We start from the raw sequence: 21,074 nt of genomic DNA on the forward strand, positions 1-21,074 counted from the left end.
TTCCAGCCTGGCTGGCCAGCCTGCGGGGAGGCTGAAATATTTGGGAGGGGAATGGAGAAGGGAAAGGGGAAAATAAATAATAAAATAAAAATCTATAAAAAGAAAGTTTAAAAACACAAGTTAAAAAAAAAAAAAAATACCAGGCGCGGAGTGCAGCTGCGGTTCTGGTTCCAGTTCCCAGGTGATGTCAGGCCTGGAGCCTCTCCAGCCCTGGCCCCTCAGAGACGGTCTTTGTGGGTTCAGCACTGAGTGTTTTTCCTTCCTGAGACTCGGGGACACCTTCCTGTCTCAGAGAAAGCGGCCAAGAGCCTTTCCAAGGGTGTCCGCACGCAGGAAGGGGAGAGGATGGGAGGGGAGCGTGGCTGAGCTCCGTGCAGGGCTGCCGGGGCGCCGGCGCTGCCGGGAGCGAGCGTCGGCCGCAGCACTCACCCCACACGGGGCAAAGGGGCACCCGGCTCCCACCAGCCCCGCTGCTCTGAGTCACCGTTTCCCTCTCACGGTGCTGGGAGGGGCTGGAATGTACTGGGACCCACAGGCTTGTCGCTGGGACACGCTGGGACCCTTGGCCCCAGTGCTGGGACATGCTGGGATGCACAGCCTCAGCAGTGGGATGTGCTGGAATCCACAAGCCCAGAGCTGGGTGTTATTGGGTGCCCTGGACCAGCACATGCTGGGACCCAGGGCTGTTACACTGGAGCTTGCCCTGGGGTCATTGTGCCATCCTTGGCACTGGGGTGTGGTGACAGCCATGGCCCTAGCACTGGCATGTGCTGGATCCACAGCCTCAGCACTGGGGTGTACTGGGATGCATCGCCTTTATACTGGAGGTTTCCAGCACCATTCCCAGGCTCCGGCACTGGGATTTACTGGATGCACAGCTCCTGTGCAGGGATTCACTGGGGCTCATGGTCTTCATATTGGAGCTCGCTGAGGCTCCAGTTGCTGGCACTGGGACATCGTGGAACACTGGGACATACTGGGACCTATACCCTCAGAGCTGGGACCTGCTGTGCCCCCAGCACTGGGACCACCAGCCCTTGCTGACCCCCTGGGGGGCTCCAGAGCCGCTACTTCACGAGGACAGTCCCCTTTTATGTGCGGGTCGGGTTGTTTGCAGAGCACAGCATCCCCCACGGCCCCTGCCCCCCGATAAACCCGGGGGCAGGGATTCTGTGTCCCGGGCTGTTTGGAGAATCTCACGGCTGTTTATTGGGGTCTGGGACACATTAGCCACGCTGAGAACAAACCTCTCCCACCCACCCCGGTCCCTGCTTGGGACCAGCTCTCACAGCTGCACCGCGCTGTCAGCTCCATAAATCAAACCCGGGGGAGGGAGCCCGGGGCAGGCTCACCTCGGTGAGCAGGGGGCCAAGAGGTGCTGTGGGCTCCCAACAGAGCCCCTGCCCGGGGCAGGCTCCAGCGGGACCCCCAGCGTGCTCCCCCTGCTCCGTGTTGGCTCCAGGACCCCGGGGAGATGGGGCAGCTCCAGTTCTTCAGCCCTCGGGGCTCCCCCCAGCTGCCCCATCCACAGCTGCCTCTGCTCCGTGGGACACGCCGGCCCCTGGGAGCCGCCAGCCCCGGCACAGCACCATTCCCAGGCTCAGCCAGCCCAGCCCCCTCCAGCAGAATCCCATGTGGGGATCTGGCCTGGGAACCCCCCATGTCCCCACCTGACCCCGTGCAGGTGCTGCTGCCTGCAGCCCCACTGTGCAAGGCTCTGCATGGTCATCGTGGTGGCAGTGGCAGCCACAGCGGGGACAGTCGTGCTGGTGGCAGCAGTGGCGATGGTGGCAGTCACAGTGGCAGTGACATTGTGCCAGTCATGATGTCCCAGGTGGAGGGCAGGGCACAAAAGCAATTACACCAACGCTGACCCACCACTTGGGCACCCGTGGTTGCAGCACAGGGCTGGCAGTGCCATCCCCATCCCAGGGCAGGGCACTGACCCCCTTGGGACTTCTGCACTTCTTTGTGGGGCTAAAGCTGTCATCAGGGCCTGGGGGCACAGGGACAGCTCACCCAGGGGTCTCACCCACGTGAATCCCACCGTGGCACAGGCTGGGATGGTCACACTGGTTCCAGCGGCACCGACCGGCAGTGCAGGGCTGGGGGTCCAGAGCCACCTTGGGGACCCCCACCTCACCCACACAGGGGTGACAGGCAGGCACTGGCCCATCAGAAAAATAAGGTTTTATTTTCCAAGCGGCTGCACGTGCACAACCAGCATCCCCAGGGCCACGACGCCGTCCCCCGGGAGCGCCCCGACGCCGGCCGCACACAGACCCTTCCAGTCCAGCCCCGGGGCGCGGGGACCCCCTCCCCGGCCCTGCCCCGCCTGGGCAGCCTCGGCCACGGGAGCGTCCTCCCGCCCCGCTGCCGGCTCCAGGGCCAGTGTCGGTGTGGTGCCAGCCTGGGCTCGGCCGCTGCCACCTCAGGTGAGCAGCTCCCTCCCTCCCCGCTGCGGTCTCTGGGCTGGCGTGTGCGGGCTCCGTCTGCCTCTGCCGCTGTGTCAGGCGGGTGCTGCCGGAGCCCGGCTCATCTCCGCGACACTCGCAGGGGCGTCACCCCTCGCACCTTCAGGCAGTTGCCCCCGAGGTCCCTCCGACTGCCCTGCAGAGAGAGGAGGGAGAGCTGCAGGCACCATGGGGGTCTGGGTGGGGGGCACCCCGCTCCTGCCCGCTGCCCGCCACACCGACTCCTCCATGGGGACCCGCTGTGGGGTGGCCAGTGGCTCCGTCCTGGGGTGGCTCTGTGCTGCCTGGAGTGGACAGACAGACAGATGGGGCTACGCCTGACAAGTGGTTGAGTGTGTGGCTGAGGGGTGGGTGCTGTGCTGGAGCCCTCCAAGGTGGGTCCCCCTTGCCCTGTCACCCTGCAGGACACAGCCCCCATGGCTGCTCAGCACCGCAGGGCTCAGACCTGTGGCAAGGGCCAGCAGCACCCCAGGACAGACACATGGCCCCCAGACAGATCCACAGCCCTGACAGAATCCAAACTGGATGGGGAGACTCAGCTCTACCTCACAGTTTATGACAACAACATCATCATCCCAGTACTGCCCAGTATAACCCAGCATAGACCAACACAGTCCAGATTTAGCCTAGAACATTCCAGTATAACTCAGCATGGATCAGCAGAGCCCAACAGAGCCCAGTTCCAACCCAGCCTATTTCCAGCCTTGCACAGCCAAGCATGGTCCAGTACAGCCCATTCCAGACCATTTCCAGCACAGCACAACCCATTTCCAGCCCTGCCCATTTCCAGTCCTGTACAGCCCCTTTCCAGACCAGCCTCAGGGCTGGGATGCAGAGTCAGATCCCAGCCCAGCTCCCCCCATTGCCCTCCAGCAGGAGCTTCCCAGCCCCAGTGCCTCCACAGGGTCCCCTGGGGGATCCAGCACCGTGCCAGACCCCTGGCTCCAGCCCCAGGACGCAGCCCAGAGGATCCCAGCTCTGCCAGGGACCAGGGCTGGAGGACCCCAGGAGGGCTGAGAGGCTGCTGAGGGGGGCGGCAGGAGCAGGGGGACGATTAAAAATGGAGCAGCAAAATGTGAAAAAGCTCTGAGGGCTGGAGTGTGCCTGGGGTCACACAGGGGACATCTTGAGGGTCTGTGGGGACAGTAGCAAGTACAGCAGCCCCTGCTTACAGTCCTGCCAAGAGGTCAGGCAGCTTCCAGCCCCTCACCCTGCACCCCATATCCTGCACAGCTATTCCTGGGTCAAGCACACCCTGGCATGGCAGCAGGGTGGGCTCACCACAGGAAAGGTGTCCCTTGAGCCACAGGGTGCTGGGGGGAATCAGCTGCTGGCTGGGCAGGGGTGCTCTGCCATGGCCCAGCTCAGCCGCGTGGGAGCTGTGCCAGTGCTGCCAGCAGACCCTGCATGGGAACACTGGATGGGGAACTCTGTCTGGGCCCCCTCGGGGGGTGTCTGCTGGGCTCTTCCTGTCCTCATCACATCAGGGAGCTGCTGGAGTGGCCCTGCTGCAGTGCTGGTGGGCTGGAAGGGTTGGGGATGGAGATGGGGATGGGAATGGGGATTGGGATGGAGGAGAGGTCAGCCAGCGAACTCTAAGCTCCCCGTGGGACAACCAGTGCCAGCTCCGGGGTGACTGTTTAACCCCTGAGACCTCCCAGCCCGGATGGACGTGGGGGAGCAGCCCGGCCCTCTGACGTGAGCAGGAGCTGTAGGCGTGTGGCTACAAGCAGGATTTGGCCAGGAGCAGCCAAAACCTCCAGTGGGAGCTGGAGCCAGAAGCTGTGGTTCTCACTGAGCCATGCCAAGTCTCCTGCCCCGCTCAGCCCAGGCAGGGTCTGCTGCCCCCCATCCCCTGGGGACACGCTGAGCCTCCTGCCCCACTCAGACCAGTAAGGGGAGGAATAACCCTAACCCTTCCCAGAGCCCCGCTCACCCCTTTCCGCTGGTTGCTGAGGCAGAAGGTGCAGATGCTGCGGGGCTGTTTGCTGTCCAGGTCGCCCTTGGCGCCATAGATGGCACTGAAACAGGGCTGCCCGTCCTCGCAGCCCTCGCCCAGCAGCAGCACGTTGGCCAGGTGGGAGATGTAGCTGGAGGCCAGGCGGAGCGTCTCGATCTTGGACAGCTTCCGATCCACGGGCTCGGTGGGGATGAGGGTCCGCAGGGCGGTGAAGGCCGTGTTGACGCTCTGGGTCCGGTCCCGCTCCCGTGCGTTCGCCGCCTGCCTCTGCTTCACCATCACCATCGGCCCCGGCTTCCGCGGCAGCTTGCGGCGAGCCTCGGCGCCCTCGCAGCAGCCGAACGACTGGTCCGACGTGTCGCTCTCGCTGCGGTTCTCCTCGTCCTCCGACAGCATGCTGAGGTCGGGGTAGAGCACGCGGGCGGCCACGGGGCGCAGCATGGTGAAGGCCATGGTGGGGGGCCCGCCCGCACCCCCGGCCCTGCTGGGGGCACCCCCGGGGCTGCGGGGAGCCTTCCCCCGCCGGCACAGCTGCGACGGCGGCTCCACACGCCTTCCCGCTGCTGCTCCGCCGCGGCAGCCGAGCAGGGCTGGGACACGGTCTGCAGGGGGAATCGGGATTTATACGGCCGGGGAGGGGCTGGCTCCGGAGCCCACCCCCAGCCGGCCCCCCGAGCTCCGGCCAGCGGCCGGTGGCCAGCGGCCAGCGTCCTCACCCCGGCCCTCGGAGCCAGGGCTGGCCTGGCCCCGCTCCGGCGCGCTGGCCTGGCTGCGGGCACCTTGACCCCAGGGCGTGCCCCCGGTGGTGACTGAGCCGTGGCAGTGCCAGGGCCACTGTCTGACAAGTGCTGCCTGTGCCATGGCCTGTGGCACCTGCAGAGCAATGTCACACACAGTCAGCGCGCAGGCAGCGTGTCCCCAGCCCCTGCCTGGCTGTCCCTTGCCAGCCCTGGGTCCCGCACAGGGTGGCATGAGATGAACCCGGGGCACGGGAGCTGGCATGGGGAAGGAACCAGGAGCGGGTGGCACTGGTGTGGTGCCGGGGGTGTTTATCAGAGGAATGCCAGTGGGGGACGTGCTGCTGCCCACACCCTGGCGTGCCCCCCTGGGACAGGGTCTGTGCCCAGGAGGATGCCCAGAGCACTCAGGAGCAGCAAGGGCAGGCAGCCCCGCAGGGATGCACTCCTTGCTCCTCTGTCCCCGCGGCCTGGCACCGTGCCTGCCCACCATGGGAGGTGACAGGGAGACGTGGAGAGGCACGGGCAGCGCTGCCGGCAGCTCTGCCAGGAGCATTTCCTCCCGCCCAGGAGGAAGGTGTGTGCCGGCAGTGGAAACACAGAGTCTTTTCCTGAGAGGGGAGCAATGAGCTGGCAGCAGCGGGAATCACCGGTGTCCTGGGAAGGGCTGGGGGTGCCCCCCAGCCTGACTGCTGCTCCTTGTCCTTCCTTGGCACTCAATACCACAGACTATGGCCCTGCTCCTCCTCACCAGAAAGGTCAATGCAGGACCCCCAGCCCTGAGCCCAACCCTCCCAGGAGCAGGCAGGGGGGTAGCCAGCTGAACCACGCAGGCAGGAGGCTTCCTGCCTGCCTTCCTCCCCTTCCTCCTCCTCCACGATGCTCCAGCATGATGCAGGTCAAGCGGCAAAAACATGTGGAGGGCAGGACCTGGCTCCTGATGGACGGCCCCAGGGCTGCTGGGGATGTGGCTGGGACACCTGGCAGTGCCAGCTGCAGTCCCCACTCTCCAGCAGCTCCACAGCCAGAGAGGGAGCTGGGGGGAATCTTGGAGGCGTGCCAGGGCTGAGACAGTGCCCATGGAATGCAGCTGGGATATCACCAGCACCCCAGTGAGGCGGTCAGTGGGGTGCCCTGGGGCCATGGAATGGGGTGGCATCGTGTTCCTCAGTGCCCCGTGGCCAAAAGCAGGTTGCAGGACTGCAGCTTGTGGTGGCTCCTGGGGTCTGGGTCCCCCCATGGGCTCTCATCTCCAGGGCTTGTGGCTGCTGCACCATGACAGGGGCAGCTGTGCTGCCTGGCACAGGCACTGCCTCACTGCCTCCCACCCTGCTGGCTGTGAGCAAACGGCCCCTCTGCCCCCCGCGGGGCACAGCAGCCCCCGGCTGGCGGGACCCCTGCCCTGTTTTCCTTCACCATTTGTCTGCCTGTGCAGAGCCTGTAAATCACAGTGGGGGGCAGAGAGATGGGCTGGGGCTGGTGGTCTTGCTGGGGCCGGGGACAGGCAGGGCCACACCAGGGGCTGGGGACATGCAGGGCAGGGATCCTCCTGGGGTGAGGATGGGCAGGGTCTGCACTGTGTCTGCACTGACAGCTCTCACCATGCATCAGTCCCCACGAGAGACCCCGACCTTCTGTAGCATTTGTCAAGTGCAGACCCCCACAAAAGGGTACGTGCAGGCAGTGCCAGGGCAAAGCTGGGGATGGGCACGCCCTTGGCATGACAGGCAGGAAGCAGGCAGGGAACAGGCAGGGAGAAGGCAGGTGCCTGGAGAGAGAGGGGAACCCCCACTCTGCCCCCCTCTCGCCCCAGAGTCTTGCTGAGCCATGGCTGGGGGTCCACAGCAGCCCCTGGCCCTGACAGGTGGTAAGACGGATGGCAGGGGCTGTGTACTCAGCTGCACGTCCCACACATGGCCACCAGCTGACAGGACAGGCTGGGGGGGTCACCCAGTCCCCACACCCAGCCAAACTGCCCCAGGGCTTTTCTGGGGGACACAGGTAGGTCCAGGTGGGGTGCTGGTGGCCTGTGGGGTCTGGAGCACGGCAGGGCACAGGCAGGGAAGGGGCAGCAGACAGGAGATGGCTCGGGGTGGGGTGGGGACAGCACTCGTGTGTGCCCACGAGTGTGTGTGTGCAGTTGCACACATCTGTACATCCAAGCGTGCATGGATGTGTGCACAGTGTGTGCACAGGGATATATGTGACTGTCAGGCTGTGTGTACATGTTTGTGCAGTTGCACTTGGATGTGGATGTGTGCCTCTGGGTGCCACGTAAACCCCAGATGCCTCCACCTCCTGCTGCAGTGACACCTCCATGTTGGCACAGACGTGTGTATGTGTGACCACCGCCTCGCCAGATGCTGCACACAGAAGGATGGATGGGCAGGAGCTGTCACCCCTGGCTGGGGGAGCAGCAGGGGCCATGGGAAGCAGGGAATGCTGCAGCTCCCTGCCTGCCCAGCTGCCTGTGGATGCTGTGGCTGCAGGGCAGGGGGACGTGTGGCAGCAGCCAGGTTTTCCTGTGCTGCCTGGCAGACATCTGGTGCAGGACATGAACCCCTGCCCCCCCCAGCACTGTGGCCTGGGCTCTGACTCAGCCGGGCAGTGCAAGATGCAGCTGAGGCATCACAAACCTCCTGCCAGCTTGAGTGGGTGCCAGGACATGGTTTGGTTTGGCATCACAGCTGATCCAGCCAACTAACTGACCTCTGGGCACAGGGCAGCACCAGGCATGGCTCGGGCATGCACGGGACCCTGCATGGGATACACAGCATGGAGGGGACATGGCCTGAGCGTGGGGTTACAGCCCTGGCTCCAGTCCAGCCAGGCACCTCCTGCTCGGTGGGCATCGTGGGGTCAGGGTGCTGGGTCCTGCCTCTGCTGCCAGAGAAATGCCCCCTGCCCCCCACACCAGGGAGTGTTTATCTTGGAGGTGATACTTAAGTGTAAGAAAATAAACAGGGAGCAGATGGGGCAGGGGCCAGGGCTGCCCCTGGCCCCACGGGAACGCTCCAGCCCTGCTGGGAAAACACCACGGCCGGCGAGGCAAATGGATTCCAGACCCACGGCAGGGCTGGAACATGTGGCCACCAGCACACTGGGCCTGACCCTGCTGAGCCCTGGTGGAGCAGTGCTGGGCTGATCCATTCAACTCCACCCCACCCTATTCCATCCCATTCCATCCCACCCTGTCCTATCACATCCCATCCTGCCCCATCACAACCCGTCCATGCCATCCTACCCCATCCCATCCTACTCAGTGCCCCAGGTCCACAGCTCCTGACCAAATCTTGGCACTGGGGGATGTCCAGGACTGGTCCCTCTGCCTGTGGCTCCCCATTTTCAGGGTGCTCAGGCCACTGAGGCCACTGGGAGCTGCCCCATCCCAAGTGCACAGTCCTGTCCAGCTGGGCACACCCAGTGTTCGAGTCCAGCTGAGCCTGGTGAGGCAGAGGTCTCATCCCAGGGGGGTCTATCCCTGCTCCCCAACACTGGGAGACCAAACATGGCAAATCTGGGAGCCCCTGGAGCCCCTGGGTGGGGAGGAGCAGCGAGTGCCCTGGGGACAGGGCATTGTGAACATTTGGGGGAACAGGGCAGTTTCCCCATTTTCCTGGATCAGGGCTGTACCAGGGTGCCCTGGAGGGTCCCCAGGCAGTGTGGGAAGCACCAGGCCCCCCTGCCCCCCGGGCTGTACCTGAGGGCCGGGGCTGCTGGTCTGGAAGGCATTACACGCCTGTCGCACGGGGAAGTCTGTCCCAGTTCCGGAGCTGGGACCCCCCCCCGCCCGGCCCGGGCTGGGGGGAGCCCACAAAGAGCCTTTGTTCCTGCCCTGGAACGAATGGATTGGAGGCAGCCGGATCGGCTGTCAGCCGGCGACACCAGAGACCCGCGGGTCAGGCAGAGGGAAGGGGGACAGGTGGAGCACGGGCGGATGGAGGCAATGCAGGGCTCTGCAGAGACCCATTCCTGTGCCAGCCACGGGGTTGTGGCACCAGTAACCCAGCTGGGGCCCAGCTCCCACTGCCCACACCATGCCAGCCCCACGGATGCACCAGTCAGGCCTGGAGATGCTCACGCAGCACCTTGGACACAGCTCCGGTGCCAGGGAGCCCTGGGAGTGATGTCAGGACACCCTGGGACTGGCACGGACCTTTGGCACTGTTTGCAGGGGATGGTAAGCTGGAAAAGCAGATCCTGCAGCTGGAAGAAGCCTCCATGGCTTGCGGGAGTTGCAGGATCTGGGCAGCCTCAGTTCATTCCTGCTTTGTGGAATTCCCAGCTCTGCTGGGCTGCCTCTTATCCAAGGGATGAGGGGCACGAGTCTGGGAGGGTGGGGCAAACAGCGTTCATGTGAGATGCCCAGCAGTGGGGGCACACAGGATATGGGCAGCCACCAGTCCCTGCCATGGGACACCCGTTTGGGGACACTCTGGAAATGCCCACATTGCCCCAGGAGCTGCGGCCGGAGCTGCCACCTCCTCCCTCCACCCCCCGCTCTCTAACAAGAGGAAACTTTTTAGCACGCCACAATTCTGAGGAGAAATTTATGGCCCATCAGGGACCCGCGGGCCAGGGCTGCTCTCCGTGAGCGCTTGCAGGGTTTCCTCCGGCTCACAGCTGCTTTCACCGGCACAGGCAGCTCTGCCGCGCCGGAGTCTCCCCCCCTGCCGTCCCTTCCCCTCGCCCGGCACCCCCAGCCCGCCCTGCTCTTCCTCCCCAGCGGATCCTGAGGAAAGGTGGAGGCAGGGGTGAGCTGTGCCCTGTCCGATGCCAGCTCTGCCAGGCCGTGCCCTGCTCTCCCGGCCCGTTCCTGCCCTAGGGAACGGGATGCGTTCAGGGAGGAGCATGGCTGCTGGGGCAGAAGTGTCCGGCCGCAGTCCCAGTCCTTCTGCTGACTCACGGCGTGCTGAGTGACTCAGTGGCCTTTCCCCTCCCTGGATGGAGGCTCTCGGCTTACAGGGATGCTGGGATGCCCAGGGGATGCTCCAGGTGGTTTTTCCAGGCTGCACGTGGGGTGACGACGTGGTGATGACAGAAATGACAGCATCCCAGCGTGGCAAGACCACATGAGCCCCACAGCTGGGCCAGAGCTGACCCTGAATTCAGCTCCATGGCAGGGTGGGCTGGCAGAACATTGTCCTCTCACAGCATCCATCCCCCAGCACAGCATCCAATCCCTCGCAGAACATCCATCCCCTTGCAAAGCATCTGTCCTTGCTCTGTGTGCCACAGCCACTGCTGCCAGGCCACCATGCTGTGCCATGCTGGACCACTGCATCCCTGCTCCCACCCTCAGCACCCTCAGCACCACGCCAAGGAGTTGCAGGGGTTTTGATCATCTTTATTCCAGGTGCAGCAGCGGCTGTCCCCACCACAGGATTTTGGAGATGTCCCCCACAGAGACTGGGACCACTGGTGAGCCCAGGGTCACTGGGGGAGGGCTGGGGACTGGCCGTGCCAGGCCGGCTGTGTCTCTTCCCTGTGTCCCGATTCTGCTGTGTCCCAGTTCGCCTGTACCCCTTCCCGGTTCAGCTGTGCCCCGAGTGAGCTGTGACTCGTCCCAGTTCCAGTGTGCTCCGGTTCAGCCATTCCCGCTTGAGCCATGCCCCGGTTAAGCCCATTCCATCCCGGTTCAGCTATTCCCGGTTGAGCTGTGCCCCGGTTCGGCCTGTTCCATCACGGTTCATCTACTCCTGACTGTGCAGTGCTCCCTTTCATCCCACGCCAACTGGTTCATCCCGTCCCGGTTCCTCCTGTCCCGTCCCGGTTCATCCCGTCCCGGTTCCTCCTGTCCCATCCTGCTTCATTCCGTCCTGTCCCGGTTCCTCCCGTTCCGTCCCAGTTCATCCCATTCTGTCCCGGTTCTTCCCATCCCATCCCGGTTGCTCCCGTCCCAGTTCATCCCGTCCCATCCCGGTTCACCCCGTCCTGTCCCGGTTCATCCTGTCCTGTCCCGGTTCACCCCGTCCTGTCCCGGTTCATCCCGTCCCAGTTCCTCCCGTCCCAGTTCCTCCCGTCCCAGTTCATCCCGTCCCATCCCGGTTCTTCCCGTCCCATCCCGGTTCATCCCGTCCCGGTTCATCCCATCCCGGTTCCTCCTGTCCCATCCTGCTTCATTCTGTCCCGTCCCAGTTCCTCCCGTTCCGTCCCAGTTCATCCCGTCCTGTCCCGGTTCTTCCCATCCCATCCCGGTTGCTCCCGTCCCAGTTCATCCCATCCCGTCCCGGTTCATCCCGTCCCAGTTCCTCCCGTCCCAGTTCATCCCATCCCGTCCCGGTTCATCCCGTCCCAGTTCCTCCCGTCCCGGTTCATCCCGTCCCGTCCCAGTTCCTCCCGTCCCGGTTCATCCCGTCCCGGTTCATCCCGTCCCGGTTCATCCCGTCCCGGTTCCGCCCGTCCCGTCCCGGTCGCTCCGTGCGGCGCAGCGCGGCACAACAGCGCCACCTGCCGGCCCCGCCGGGCGCCTCCCGGTACCGGTTCCTCCCGACCCACCCCGGCTGCCGGGACCCCGGGGACCCTCCAGGTCTGGGGGACGCCGATCACATCCGCGTCAAGGGCTCACGGGTCGGAACCAGCAGGGATGGGAGGGGCTGCTGGGCATCCTCGGGGCGCTGGGCTAGCGCAGGTGAGGCGTGGAGGAGCCGAGGTAGGTACGGAGGTCGCTGAGGGTGGAGGGGATGATCTTGGCGGGGATGGTCTCCCGGCGGAGTGCCTGGTGGGCAGCGTAGCGGTGGCAGCCCCCGAAGGAGTAGAAGTAATCGCCGCCCTCGCTGCCTTTGATCCAGAGCACGTCGATGGGGGGCACCCGCTCGGGATCCTCCTGGGAAGGGGAAGAGACACCCAAGAGCAACACACCCCGGCAGGCCCAGCCTCCCGACAGCCCCGAGCGGACTGTGCCGGGGCTTGGGTACTGGCAGCTTCCCCAGCGGCGCCCCTGAACGGCTGCAGGGGGGGCTGCCTCTGCTTCCCGGGGCAGTGCTCACCTGCAGGGTCTCCATCAGGCTCTGCACCTTTCCCGGCTCCAGCTGCGCCGGGATGGGCCGGATGAGGACCCGCATGGGCACGTTGTGCACGGCCGAGATGTGCTGGCTATGGATGCTCCTGTCCTCGGCCTCTGCCATGGCTGTGGCTGCCGGCCGGCCTCGGCTTTCCTCTGTCGTGCTCAGCCGAGCCCTCCGCTGTGCCCCGAGCAGTGCAGCGCCCAGCCGTGCCCCTTTACTTCCTCCTTGCCCGGCCATCGTCATCGTCACGGCCTCCGCCCCACTGTTTTGCAGAGTCACAGTGAAGGGGCAGGACAGATTTCCGGGCCGGGTGCCAGAGCCGGCTGGCCCGCTGCCCGCTCCGGAGAGCCTGCGGTCAGGGCTGCCCTGGGCTCCTCCTTCCCGTGGGACACCCACGGGCATGCGGCAGCTGAGCTCCCCGCCGTGTGTGCTGGGATCCCTGCCCTGCCCCTGCGGGTCCCGGCTCCCACCTGGCCGGGCCGGGGCACCAAGGGTCATCCTGCAGCTGAGAGGTGGGATATGCCCCCCTCCTGCCTGGCTGTACCAGGAGCACACCCCAACCCAGAGCCCCCTCCCTGCTGCGCTGACACCTACGGGCTCCACAGCGAGGCAGATGAGGCGTGAAACAACTGCAGAGCTGGGCTGTGGTGCTGGGATGCTCCACAGCTGGGCAGGCACCGAAGAACTTCAGCCCTGAGTCTTTCTAGGTCATTTCTTCAGACCAATGTTCCAAACGGGGAGAGGCTCCCGGGAGGAACTGGGTCTCCCACCCCTCTGGCTGCTGCGACCGGGACACCCTGAATCCACAGCAGGGACACGATGACAGGGGATGGCTGCTCCCAGTGCCCTCACCCTGGTGTCATGAGGGGTCCTCAGCCCCAGAGCTGACTCAGAAGCTTGCAGATGATGGTCAGGGATGGTTTTGTGAGGTTCTGGAGTTAGTTTCTTGCAAGGTGAATCTGGCAATGACTTTGCGGGTGAAAGATTGCACTGATGTCACCAGGAGCCCAGGGCTCAGCTCGGTCTGTGCTGACAAGCTGGATGCTAAAAATAATTTGCCTTCCCCCACTGGCACCCACATCCGGGAAAGGATGAGGAAAGAGGGGTGGGGAGCAGGAATGCCTGTCTGCCCCTGGGACCAGGGGCTCTACTGGGTCGTCACCGGCGAGTTCAAATAAAATTTGCTCACAGAACCCTCCCCATCCCTCGCAGCGGCGCCCCGGGGGTGTGTGAGCATTCCCGGCGCCCTTCCCGGCCCTGCCGGGATTTCACACGCCGCTTTTCTTCCAGGTCAGCGCTCTGCCGCGCTCACAGCCCCCGGCGCTCTCACGGGCAGGGTGGCACCGTCACCCCTCCTTGTCACAGCAGGGGCTGTCTGGCTGCTGCCCGCTGGCTGAAGGGCTGGCAGGGCCACGTGGGCAGCGTGGAATGCTCAGGGCGCCTCAGCCATAGTTCCCAAAGTGCTGCCAGGACATCACCCCTCTGTTTGGGGCACTTCTCTCCACCATGCTCCCGCCCAGGAGCGGGCGTGGGCACAGGGCACCGTGGGATGGGCAGGGTGGCAGCTCGTGTGCCACCACCCGCCACCGCCGAAACAAATGCCCCAAGACACATGGTTAGTGGCAGAAATCCCTTTTATATCCCTGAATTGCATTACAAGTAATACTGCGGGTGGCCGGATCTCAGTAGACTTGTCATACTGGGGCTGGCGAGTACAAAACCTGGCAGAAAAAATCTATCATGCACGGAAAATTATTGCTGTAGTATCTGCTATTTACAGGAGAGAGGGGCAGCAGCGCAGCGCTCCGAGCCCGCCGGCCTCAGGACACCGCGCCCCGCGGAACGGCGCCGGCATCGTGGGGGAAACCCGGTGGGGTGCCCGCGGGGCCAGGGCGATGCTCATCCCCTCTGTGGGGTGCGGATGTGTGGTCACCGTGCCACGGCAGCGAGGACCATGACAGGGACACCCCCACTCAACCCGTGACCAACACAGGCACCGAGGCAGCGGGAGGAAGACGGTGCGGGGAGGAAGACGGCGCAGGAAGACGGTGTGGGGGTGCGCGAGTGCGGCCCCGCGGGGCGCCGGGCTGAGTCCCGGAGGGCTGGGGACCGGCACGGGGTGATGGGGCTGTGGCAACTCGCGGCCCGAGGTAGGAAGCGGAGGCGTGGGTCGGGCCCCGCTCCGGAATGCCGAGCGCGGCGCTTGCTGCGGGGCCGGTGCGGGGCCGCTCCGCCGGGAGGTTGCATAGAGTGGCTGGTTCGTCCCCACCGGGCTGGCGCGGGGCACGGAGCAAAGCAGGAGCCCGTGGAAGCAAGGAAGACAAATGAGAAGGGCTTTGCCTTTGTGGGAGGCTTGCAGGACATGCAGCCTGGGCTGCCGGGCCAGCTCGTGCCCTCCTGCCTCCGTGCCCGCCACACAGTCCGCTCTCGGGGTCCTGTCCCCGTCCGTGTCACCGTGGCTGTGTCCTGGGCACGGCAGTTCTGCTGCAGCTCTGCCACCTCCTGCGAGCCAGCGCTGGCATGGCCCGGCCAGTCTTGACAAATAAATAGTGAAAAGCATAAGTTATAAATAATATAAATAAGAACATTTAAATAGACTCACCCAAACTTTACAGCTACTCTGACCCCCTCCTCCTGAGTGCAGGTGGGGGGTGATGGCGAGGGAGCCGGGAGCCGGCTGGAGAGGGGGCTGGGGATACATGGAGGGGGTGGTTGGGGGTTTGGGTACTACCTGCCCCAGGGCTGGGTCTCCAGCCCAGCTGCCAGCCCAGCCCTTGGCATGGTGAGGGGGGCTGCACCTGCCTGGAGGGGCTATTCCCCATCCCCGTGGCAGGGGCCAGTTGTGCCTGGCCAAGCCGGGAGCTGGGAGCCAACGGAGGTCGTGTCCTGTGGATCTCTGCTGGAAGCCCCTGGCTCCTCCCTTGGCTCTTCCCCTGACTCCAGGGCTGTGGATCTGCAGTGCCAGGGTGAACGCTGTGCCACAGGGCAGAGGGCAGCCGGGTGCCCTGTGTGGTGGGCTGCAGGGACCCGAGGCTCCAAGGGTGACTGGCAGCCCTGCCCTCTGTCAGCCTCAGTGGCCATCAGTCCTGCCAAGCTGGCAGGAACACCAGCCCGTGGTCTCATCAAGATTAGGGTCAAGGGGAGGGTTTGCTCCTAGTGGGGAGCAGAAAAGTGTCTTTTCTCCCCCGGGATCCCCCGGGAAGAGAAGCAGCAGCTCTAAATAAATAATAGTAATAAATTAAATAAATAGAGGTGAAAGTCACAAGCTAGGGGAGGAAAGTCTCTCCTGGGTCAGGAAGAGGTCCCCAGGTGAGTCCCCCGCAGAGAGACCTGCCTGGCTGCGGGGGGGCTCTGGGACCCAGGGGAAAGGAGCTGGGTCCCACTATGGGGGACCCCCTTCCCAGGGAGCAGATGGGGAGTGAGTCTGTGGGGATGTGTCCTCCAGTCTGAGCACAGCAACAAACCAGCTGGCTGCAGCTGCAGGAGTGCTGGCACAGGGACTGGGACCGGGACGGGATGGGGATGGGGACAGGATGGGAACTATAGGGGAATAGGGATGGGCATGGGCTGAGATGGGGATGGGGATTGGGTAGAAGGATGAAGCTGGGAATGGGGATGTGCCACAGGGCTTGGGGGGCTAGTTCCCTATTGCACAGCTGTGTTCGGAGCCCTTGAAGCAGGCGGACTCGTAGTGCTTGTTGAGGTACGACTTGAGGGCGAAGGTCTTCTCGCACTGCTTGCACTTGTAGTGCTTGAAGGCGGAGTGGGTCTGCATGTGGGCGCGCAGGTTGGAGCGGTCGGCGAAGGCTTTGCCGCAGTGGGAGCAGCCGAACGGCTTCTCCCCGGTGTGGGAGCGCATGTGGCCCTGCAGCAGCCAGGGCCGGCTGAAGGCTTTGCCGCACACGTCGCACTTGTGCTTGAGGTTGTGGGTGAGGACGTGCATGGCCAGGGCGGGCATGGAGACGTACGCCTTGCCGCAGGTGGGGCATTTCCTGGCCATCTTGCTGTCCAGGCTGCGGTGGGTCTGCTTGTGCCGGCTGAGGTTGGAGGAGGTGGCGTAGGTCTTGCCGCACTCGGGGCAGGAGTGGCGGTGGCCGCCGCGGCGCTGGCTCTCGCTGCGCCGGCGCGACCGCCCGTCCGTGATGAAGAAGGCATCCATGGAATAGCTGTCTGTCACTGCCGCCTCCCCGTTGAAGTAGCGGGCGGAAAAGCTGGACTGGGGGCTCTCGGGATCGCTGTACTCCTCGTGGCCGGGTGCGTAGGCCGGGTCTGGTGGCGGTGGTGGCAGGCCTTGCTTCTTGTCAGTGTCGTAGCCGGCTGGCGCCAGGCAGTGCTGGAGGTACCCTGTGGGGACAACACAGTGGGGTCATTGTCCCTCCAGAGCAGCCTCACCAGGGACAGGAAAAAGCCACAAGTTAAAATTTCCCATAGAAGGTGCAGAACCAGGGTTGTCCCCCCGCACAAACTGGTTCCTGTCCTGGCTGAGCCACCGAGCACCAGAGCTGCATTGTCCTGCCCTGGCTCCTGTCTGCATCTGTCAGCAGGATGGGTCCCATCCCGCAGGGCTGCCTGAGATGGGAGCTGGGGATGGAGCTGCGGAAGGTCCAGCTGCGCCTGCCCCGGCTGCGGGCAGCCCCCAGGGGCTATTAGCTGCCAGACAGCTGTCGGTGCCGGGAGCTCATTGTTCACCGGGGCCATGCCGGTAATGAGCTACGCTCCGTGGGCAGCCGGGATGAGGGGGATGAGGCTGCTCCAGGTTCCCCTTCCTCAGCAAAGGGGCTGGGAAAGCCCTCCCACCTCACTGCTGTCCCCTCAGGGCCTATCCCCTGGAGATGGGACAGCACCAGGAGGGCAGCAGCACCGGGTCCCTGGCCTCCTGCCAAACCGAGTGACCCCCAGATGTGGAGCCAGGCTCGGGTACCACTCCACTGGTGTCACACACGTGTGACATTGGTGCAAGTCTGCCCATGACACTGCTCCGTATGTGGGTCTCCCAGCCTGTGTCAGTGTGGGCACTGCACTGGCATCCCTGTCCCTCTGTGCTGTCACACAAAGGTCACAGCAGTGCACCCCCTTCCCACCAGGCCAGCAATCCTGGGGACGTACTGGCATCCCAAGACCCCCAAACTGGTCCCAGCAATCACCTGTCTTGTGCATACTGGTCCTTGCAAGCTGCTTCAGAGGCCTCATCCCCACTGACAGTGACAGAGGGGCTGTCGGGGGCCTGGGGTCAGTGCACAGCTGAGCTGACCCACGCACACCATGGGGCAGCAGGGACATCCCACCACAGCTCCAGCTGAGCATCCCCTAAACCCACACAGCCCCTGGCAGCACCCACGGGACCCCTTGGCAAGAAACTGCTGCCGTTTGTCCCGTGGTGGCCAGGGGTGCCTGCTGTGGGGAGGGGGCTGTGGGGCAGGGGCAGAGCCCCCCCGTCCCCCGCGCCGTGCTGACAGCGCGGGCTGTGCAGAAAGCGCTCTGCTCAGCAATTTCTCACGCTGCCTCCGAGCATGCAGCAAGGTTATTTCCAGGAGAGCAGCGTCGGCAGCTTCTGCCCAGCTGCAGCACATCCCTCCCCCACCGGCTCCTGGTTGATGGGGGGGAGCAGAGGACCCCCAGACCAGACAGGCTTCGCACCCCGGCCCCTGGCAGGAAAAGCCCTCCCAGGGCTGGGGAGCACCAGAAAAGGGGGACAAGCGCCGCAGCGGCTGGGCAGTGTTAGCTTGTGCGTGGATCAGGCCCATTCCCGCATCCAGCTCCGTTTCCCAATCCACGAGCAGCCAGAACTCCCCAGCCTATGCAACAGAGCCCCCGACCCACCGCCAGCCCCTCTTTCTGGGCTGCCCCGTTGTGGGGCTGTGCCAAGCCGGGGAACTCCGAGCCCACCCCGGCGCTCCCCCGCAGGACGGGATTCCAAGGACCACGGCCACCCCAAGTCCAGCCTTTTGCATCTCTCCCGCTGCTGGGGTACCCCCTAGCCTCCCCCCCCGCTCCCCGTGCCCCGGACGGCGCCGGCCCCCCCCGCGCTCCCAGGGGGGCTCGGGGCACCGCTGCGAACAATGAAACCCTCCGGCACGGCGAGGCTGCCGCCCCCCGCCGCCCCCGCGGACCGGCCGCTTCTTACCCCCCCAGCTTGTCGTGGGAAGGAGCCCACCTCGCTGTCCCACCGGCGGGGGGGGTCTCGGGGCTGCCCACGGGGCTGGCGCTGTCACGCAGGGGATGTTTCCCCAAGGACCAACTTCGGCAGCGGCCGGCGGCCCCCGATGCGCGGACAAGCCCACGGCGAGGGATGACACACCCCATCCCGCGCCCCTCGCCCGCCGCGGGACACAGCGCGGGGACCCCCTCCCCGTCCTGCCCGGCGTCCCCCCGTGTCTCCTTCCCGGTGCCCCGCCGGGCGCACAGACAATAGGGGCGGGGGGGCCCCTCCGGACCCCCGGCCCCGCACTCACCATCGCCGGCGGCGGGGCCGGGCAGCGTGTAGGGGGGCTCCAGGGGGGCGTAGGGGGGCGCAGGGGCCCCGGCGGCCGGGAACGCCTCCGCTTTCAGCTTCTTCACCAGGAAGGAGCGGGGCATGGCGGGGCCGGGCAGCGCTGGACACCTCCGGTACCGGCACCGCCACCGGCCCCGGGCCCCGCACCGGCCCCGGCCCCCCCCGCCCCGGCCCCGGCGCTCGGCCCCGGCGGTGCGCACGGAGAGGCGCGGGGAGGCGAGTGCGAGGGGCGGGGAGGCGGCAGGGCGGCGAGGAGGAGGAGGAGGAGGAGGAAGAGAAGGAGGTGGGGAAGAGGGGGAGGAGGAGGAGGAGGAAGGCAGGCGGTCGGGGGGGGAGGGGGCCGCTTCGCCCGGCCGCGCCCGGAGCCCCCCCAGAGCCCCCCGAGCCGCCGGTAGCGCGGGGTGCCCCGGGCATCACGACACTGTGGGGTCCCTGGTCCCTCCCCCTGGTTCCTCCTCCCACCCCGGCCACGGACAATGGGGACACAGGGGGACGGGGGGAGACGGGAGGGGGGGGCACATGCCTCTGCCTCCCACCGCCTTTGTCTCCCTGCCGCCAGTCCCCGGGGCCAGGGAAGAACGGGAGTCCTCATCCCCATCCCTGTCCCCATCCATGTCCCCTGCCCCATTCCTGTCCCCTGTCCCTTGTCTTGTCTCCATCCCTGTCCCTGTTCTTGCTTCTTGTCCCTTTCTCCTTTCCTTGTCCTTGCTCCCTGTTCCTATCCCTGTTCCCGGTTCTCATTCCCATCCATCTTCCCTGTTCTCATCTCTGTCCACAGACCCTTTCCACTGACCCCTTTCTCTTTCCCTTCTCCCTTCCCCTGCACCTTTTTCTCTGTCCTCAACCCTTTCCCCTCTTCCCTGCTCTCATCTTTGTCCCACCTCTGTCTTGTCCCCATTCCTTCCCACTGTTCCCATCCCTCTTTTCCCACATTCTCTCCCTTCCCATGTCCCTGTCCCGCTCCCAGTCCCCAGGAAGCACCGTGACCTTCGCAGCCACAACAATAGCCGGGCTCGTGGCAGTTCATTGTTCCCGTCTGGAGCCCCCACTCTTACTCCCCCCTCGTCTCACTGGAGCCCCCTCTCCCACTCCCCCTCCTCTCCGCGCTCCGCTGCAGGCAGCTGGTGCTCCAGGGCTGCCTTTCCCTGCAGTTGTGCCATCTGAAGGCCGGAGTTGTGCCATCTGAGGGCCGGTGGGTGACACAGGGACCTGACTGGCGGCTGGCCGTGCTCTCCCTGAGCCTTGTGCAATGCCCAGAGCGTTGCAGCACTTAATAAGGACGGTGCCTCTGCTGTCACTGCAGGCAGAGTGCTGGCACAGGGCAGCCCTGGGCACACTAACCCCTTTGGCCAGGGATGTGGCACTGGGGACCAAAAGCAGCATCCCCACAGGCAGCCTGCTCACAGCCATGTCTGCTGCTTCAGTTGTGCCCCAGAGCCACATCTGGGGCCAGCCCTGCATCGCAGTGCCCCTGCTCGCTGCTTTGTGTGGTACTCCACAGCCCAGGGCATCCCACAGCATCCCACAGGATCCTATAGCCCAGGGAATCTCACAGCCACATCATTCCACAGCCCAGAGCATCCCACAGACCACAGCATGTGATATCCCACGGCATCTCACAGCATTCCACAGCTAAGTGCATCCCACAGCTCGCAGCATCCCGCATCCCAGAGCATCCCATATCCACAGCACTCCACATCCCACAGGACCCCCGGGCTGCTCCCCATGTGGGCTGGGGTCTCTCCGCTTGCTCCCGCAGGCCTTGGCCAGGGACTGCCGGCAGCACCACGAGTCCCATCTGTCCCTGCAGCGCTGCCCTGACGTCAAGGCTCTGCCAAGTTCAAGGTCACCTCTCCCGCAGGGCTGCGGCCCCGAGGGGACATCGCCTGCCGGGCTGCTCGAGGCATCCCACACACACGGGGCTCGGGCCTGCGCTCCCCGATGCATTTATCCGTGCGTGTGCCTGCTCTCTCCTGGAAGGCACGCTTGCAGAACGGGCGATTACTCACGCCCTAGTTGGGCCTGCCCGCTGCCCGCCCGCTGCCCGCTGCCCGCCTGCCCGCTGCCCGGGGATTTTGTCTCTCTCCAGGCTGCGGTGTAATAAGGGAGGTAATTAAGTGTAAAAGGCAGGAGGAGGGAGGGCTGGGAGGGGGGAGCAGCCCCGGCTCCTTTCGGAGGCAGGGGACTGCGATAATGTATGGTAATAACCGCAGCCAGCCCTGCCGAGCTGATAGCGCTGACGGCAGCGCCTGGGCCCCCCCAAACCTGCCCCCGCCGCTGTGGGGAGGGGGAGCAGCGCCAGAAGAAAGGCTCAGCCTTCCTCCACCGGGTTTGTGCCTTCCTGAGCAGCTGTATGGAAATAATTCCCATCGGAGGCAATTGTTTCCCTGACAAGAAGGAGGG

General features: G+C 65.0%; 3 protein-coding genes across 3 annotated transcripts; all 3 read right to left on the minus strand.

Annotated features, from left to right (window-relative positions):
- Positions 1-2,220: 2,220 nt before the first annotated feature.
- TCF15 (transcription factor 15) lies at positions 2,221-5,017 on the minus strand. The gene is made up of 2 exons (XM_064391606.1): positions 4,411-5,017; positions 2,221-2,610 (listed from the first exon to the last, which is right to left on the minus strand). The coding sequence occupies exons 1-2, from the start codon at positions 4,885-4,887 to the stop codon at positions 2,536-2,538; spliced, it is 552 nt and encodes a 183-aa protein (XP_064247676.1). The 5' UTR covers positions 4,888-5,017; the 3' UTR covers positions 2,221-2,535.
- A 6,482-nt stretch (positions 5,018-11,499) lies between these two features.
- On the minus strand, positions 11,500-12,807 carry SRXN1 (sulfiredoxin 1). Its single transcript, XM_064391573.1, has 2 exons — positions 12,161-12,807; positions 11,500-11,997 (listed from the first exon to the last, which is right to left on the minus strand). Exons 1-2 carry the CDS (start codon positions 12,674-12,676, stop codon positions 11,794-11,796), a joined length of 720 nt encoding a protein of 239 aa, XP_064247643.1. The 5' UTR covers positions 12,677-12,807; the 3' UTR covers positions 11,500-11,793.
- Positions 12,808-13,794: 987 nt separating this feature from the next.
- On the minus strand, positions 13,795-19,648 carry SCRT2 (scratch family transcriptional repressor 2). Its single transcript, XM_064391572.1, has 2 exons — positions 18,631-19,648; positions 13,795-16,522 (listed from the first exon to the last, which is right to left on the minus strand). The coding sequence occupies exons 1-2, from the start codon at positions 18,752-18,754 to the stop codon at positions 15,816-15,818; spliced, it is 831 nt and encodes a 276-aa protein (XP_064247642.1). The 5' UTR covers positions 18,755-19,648; the 3' UTR covers positions 13,795-15,815.
- Between the last annotated feature and the right edge of the window lie 1,426 nt (positions 19,649-21,074).

Source organism: Passer domesticus, chromosome 16 (genome assembly GCF_036417665.1).
Source record: "Passer domesticus isolate bPasDom1 chromosome 16, bPasDom1.hap1, whole genome shotgun sequence".
Lineage (NCBI taxonomy): Eukaryota > Metazoa > Chordata > Aves > Passeriformes > Passeridae > Passer > Passer domesticus.

What these genes read in the sequence shown, in the direction of transcription:
- SCRT2 (XM_064391572.1), bottom strand. Translation starts at nt 18,754, where the DNA reads ATGCCCCGCTCCTTCCTGGTGAAGAAGCTGAAAGCGGAGGCGTTCCCG. An exon ending in CGGCCCCGCCGCCGGCGATG is followed by an intron (nt 16,523 to 18,630) that starts GTGAGTGCGGGG and finishes TTGTCCCCACAG; the next exon opens with GGTACCTCCAGCACTGCCTG.
- TCF15 (XM_064391606.1), bottom strand. Translation starts at nt 4,887, where the DNA reads ATGGCCTTCACCATGCTGCGCCCCGTGGCCGCCCGCGTGCTCTACCCC. An exon ending in TCAGCAACCAGCGGAAAGGG is followed by an intron (nt 2,611 to 4,410) that starts GTGAGCGGGGCT and finishes CTCTCTCTGCAG; the next exon opens with GGCAGTCGGAGGGACCTCGG.
- SRXN1 (XM_064391573.1), bottom strand. Translation starts at nt 12,676, where the DNA reads ATGACCCTTGGTGCCCCGGCCCGGCCAGGTGGGAGCCGGGACCCGCAG. An exon ending in GCCTGATGGAGACCCTGCAG is followed by an intron (nt 11,998 to 12,160) that starts GTGAGCACTGCC and finishes TCCCCTTCCCAG; the next exon opens with GAGGATCCCGAGCGGGTGCC.